Source organism: Halichoeres trimaculatus, unplaced genomic scaffold (assembly GCF_033239565.1).
Source record: "Halichoeres trimaculatus isolate MK-OKI-2021-1 unplaced genomic scaffold, fHalTri1.1 fHalTri1_scaffold_11, whole genome shotgun sequence".
In the NCBI taxonomy this organism is placed as follows: Eukaryota; Metazoa; Chordata; class Actinopteri; order Labriformes; family Labridae; genus Halichoeres; species Halichoeres trimaculatus.
The window spans coordinates 3,928,204-3,932,447 of NW_027437189.1; the positions used below are offsets into that span (position 1 = coordinate 3,928,204).

The 4,244-nt window shown below is 45.2% G+C and overlaps 1 protein-coding gene across 3 annotated transcripts in view; it reads right to left on the bottom strand.

Moving 5' to 3' along the window:
* fam120c (family with sequence similarity 120 member C) overlaps positions 1–3,616 on the bottom strand; it is a 34,015-nt gene extending 30,399 nt beyond the window's left edge. For all 3 annotated transcript variants that reach the window (XM_074680913.1, XM_074680912.1, XM_074680911.1), the window contains exon 1: positions 2,114–3,616. In XM_074680913.1, the coding sequence (XP_074537014.1) occupies positions 2,114–2,629 (516 nt within the window). In that variant the 5' untranslated portion in view covers positions 2,630–3,616. The remainder of the gene's footprint in view (positions 1–2,113) is intronic.
* Positions 3,617–4,244: the final 628 nt, after the last annotated feature.

Below are 4,244 nucleotides of genomic sequence, written 5' to 3' on the forward strand. Positions count from 1 at the left end.
CCTCATGTTGTACAGTACATGTTTCTCACTCGAGCTGGCGGAGAAGCAGGAAGCTCTCACTTCATACATCTTTAAAAAATCTGTTGCGCCGAATACATCCGTTCTCCCTACAGACCACCTTCCTGAATACATCCACGAGAGCAGAGCGAGCCGAGCAAGCCAAGCGAGAGGCAGAAATCTATGATCTGCTGCAAAGAAACAGCCTGTTTTTTTTTTTATAGATAAAAGGGTGTACAAAGCAAGTTCTACAAGCTCAGGCTTTGAGTCTATTAGTGTTTTTCTTTCACTTCATGCAATCCCAATGTAACCTGATGGAGTCCTACAACTATCAGACAACTGTGCACAGAAGAGCAGGAAGAGCAGTCAGCTCTGACGCAAGCTTTCAACAAAAGATGTGCACAAAGTAGCCTGTTTTTGCTAACTTAACATAAAATAAATTAGAGATAATTTAATAAACATTCCTGTAAAGTCTGAATAAGCTGCTAAATTTAAGGTTTAAAGCAAAGAAGAGAGGGTCTGATTCTCTTCATTACTGACATAATGCATGGAAATTACCACATTATGACGCCACGTAGGCCTGTCACGATAATCAACGATATACAAAACGTCCTCAGTAAGTTTGCCAGCCTCGATAAACTGACACGTGCATGCATGTTTGTTTTCCTCCTCTCTTTCCACCAAAGACACTGAATGAGAAGATGGCTCACTGCGCCCATCTTTCCTAACATCGGGGTGCATAGGTTCTATAGCCAATTTAGCGGATTTATAGCGGAGTGAGCATCTGTCAAAAATTCGATCTTTGGGGTGAAAACGGGGCTGCTCGCGCGTACACACGGAGAGAGCTGAAGCGAGTGTCCTGAGGGGTAAGGAGGAAACACACGCTAATATGAGTGATGGCACCAAAGATACGGTTCTTAAGCCGCCTGCCACAGTCCCAGTGTGGGAATATTTTGTTTTTTATCAGAATGAACGAAGTGTGAGCTCATGAACACCAACAAGCTGATATGTCGCATTTGTTTAAAATAGTGGCGACGAAGAAGAAGAAAGGGAGGTGCAGCGGAGCCTTGTTCTTTGACAATCCACTCTTACTGAGGCTTTTGGTCGGCAAAGTAAATAGAAATAAAAGCGCCAAATGGTGGGTGCTCAAAGACAGCTACATTGCCAAAGAAATGCAGCCCTTCAATACGGTTCAAAGCCAGAAATGTTAAAAATGTTTGACAGACAGTACGGATTGACTGGGAAAAAGGACATGTTTTAAACAATTCAGGAACTGTATAAACTCCCTTTTATTTAGACTATAGTTTTTATTGTTGTTGTTTTTTTGACTTTCGTTTTTTCTTTAGAGACAGGGTCTATGTTTTATTGTTTTTGCTTGGTATTAATTATTTTCATTGACATGTATTTTTTCTAAAAGAGAGTCCATTTCATTTTCATTGCATTTTTTTCTCTTTGTTTGTTAAATTTATTATATTTTTTATTTAATTTATTTTATTTAAAAGATCCTGACCTTTTAATTACAGTTAAATACTCTTAAGAAATTAAAGTTTCTTGCTTTTGATATGGTGTACTCACTTTATTATCCCATTTATCATAATTACATTAATGAAAAAATGGGAAAAAGATCAAAATAATATTAACAATAATATCTAGTAATATTTTGGCAAATTATTGTCCAGCAAAATTTGTTAGCGTGACAGGCCTAACACCATGGCTTACTCACTTTGACCTGTAGCATGGATAATATATTACTGATATAAGACAAATTGGCATATACTCTTTTAGAAGGAAAGTGTAAGTGTGGATAAAACCCTGCTTAATGCTGCAGAACTATGGTAATCTAGACATCTATCCATATCTGTGGCTCAATCAGTGATTTTAGTACTTGTTGCACCCCTGACTGCTGAGTTTGAGTGCAATCATGAATATTATAAATACATGTTGGCTCATCTCAGAGTTTTAAGCCTGTGTAGCTGCTCTCCCTGGAAGGAGTTAAACTCAGCATGATGTAAGCTGATAAGGGGCGTGCAGGACCAAATGGAAAGTGTTGAATTAACAGCACAGTACATGACATGACAACAACACAACTTCACAAAGCCATGATCACATTGCTCACCCGCACTCGGAAGCGGAACATGGCGAGGCGGACGCAGTGGCTGAGGCAGGCCGGGGGCAGAAACCATGCCCGTGGGGGCGGGGTGGCCTTGCTGCCGACGTGGTTGACTATCAGCTGCGCGGTCTGTCGCTGGCCCTGAGCTCGCCGCGCCCACTCGGGCCAGCGCTCCTTCCCCAGCGTGCCGTTGAAAACCACGACCAGCTCCAGGCCGCCCTGGTACAGACACGCCTGTGACAGGGCGGCCAGGTAGCCCAGCATGGCGTTCCACTCGCCCCCGCACACCCAGTCCGTCTGGTAGCCGCCGTAGAGGCGCTGCAGGCCGGAGTCAGCGTCGATTAGGATCCTGGTAGGCGGGGGCGGGGGAGGCATGGGCCCGGGGTGATGTGGGTGGTGGTGTGGGTGATGGTGGTGAGGGGGCTGGCGGGCCGCGGTGCGGGCAAGCTTCAGGAGGTCCACCGGGACTGCGGCCCCGGGACACCGCTTCTCTAAGTACTCTTGGAAGCCCTGAACTCCCATGACTGTGTTGTTGAGCCTGTGCGTCTGGCCGGGAGCAGGCTCTGAATACGTTCTGTACGCCGTGTTTGTGATGTGATGTGGGGCGAGACAGGAGCTAGCTGTGCACTGCAGGCAAGCTAACTTGTCTCCGATGTAGTGACTGAGGTTAAAGTTAACCCTGCAAAACAACTTCTCTGTCACTCACACTCGTGAAATGAGTCACCATGCACTGCTCTACCCCTCTGTCAGCTATCCTTACCTATTCCAATGATTATTTCTCAGTTTTGGTCGTGGCTGCTTAGTTTAGTGTCCATCCCTGTGGATTTTTGGTTAGATGCCAGCAAGGCCAGTGTAGCTACCTACAGCCAAAAAAAGTTCAACATTTTTCCTGCTCCCATAATTTGGCTTTAACATAACCAGCTTCACAGATGTACTTGGCAGTGAATAACGGAAATGCAGAAAGCTGAAGGATACTGTTGAAAAATGTCTACAAAATAATCTTGCTCCTGGTTTGTGCACATTAAACAGATGCAGTACTGCGCATTAGTTAGCAACCCACAGGCTGGATGGCCAGTCCGCGGACATGTTTAACCGAGCAGCCTTCTCATCTGACAGCTAAAATATTTGACATTAATTTGACGCAACCGCAGGTAAATTTGAGCAGGTGTGCAGCGGTGGCTTGTTGTCTCGCAGGTGTCTGAAAATCAGTTAAGAAAAAAAAAACTAACTAACAAGCTCTGAGCCTGGCTGTCTGTGTGGCTAACTGTTAGCTGCTGGCAGGGTCCCCGGCGTGATTTGACGCGTCAACTCCCGAAGACAAGTCCGGGGCCGACACGACGCGGAATGAGATGGATGTTTGACGAAATAAAAGAAAAGTAACTAAAAGAAAATAAAAATAAAAGCCCGATGGTGCCTCCCTCGCTTTCTTCCACACTCACGGCTTCATGTTGCAGAGGGGAACATTACTTCCAAGCGACATCAGCCATCTTGCGACTTCCTCGCGGCCCAGTGGAGTGGGAGGGAAGGTGGAGGGACTGGAGGGAGGAGGCGCGGCAGTGAGGTCACTGGGAAACGTAGTTCTATCGCCACGTCACGTACAATTTGAATACATTGACTCGGCGGTGACGGAAGAACTACAACTACCAGTGTGAGGACACTAACGGTTGAACGGGGATGAAAAACTGTAGAGTAGAATTTCTCCAAGTGGCCCACAAGTGATTCTAGTCTTTGGACGCCGTTATTTCACTTATAAATCAAACTAATGTTTTCCTGTAATCTCTCATACGGCACATAAATATTGTAAAAGCAACGGGTAAGTATTCTAATAGTAATGTAAGCTAACGGTTGTCGCGTGAGGCCATTGTATCTCTACTTAACAGAATTACCGTAACACCCTACGGTGAAATGTGGGGTAAAAACAAATGTATTTTAACTTAAACATGAATATTTTGTCACCAGACTTGTTTGGAATGTATTGAGAGGCGTAACAGGTAGAATGGTCCCGTCCCGTCATGTTAAAGCTGTGTGTATGTCGCCTCCCTGTGGCTGCTTTCAGAGTGCTTCAGAGAAAATGGGAACCAAACTAAGTAGGCCACCGGGTCCTCGAGGCTGTCTGTCAGAGTTGCCATGGCGACAT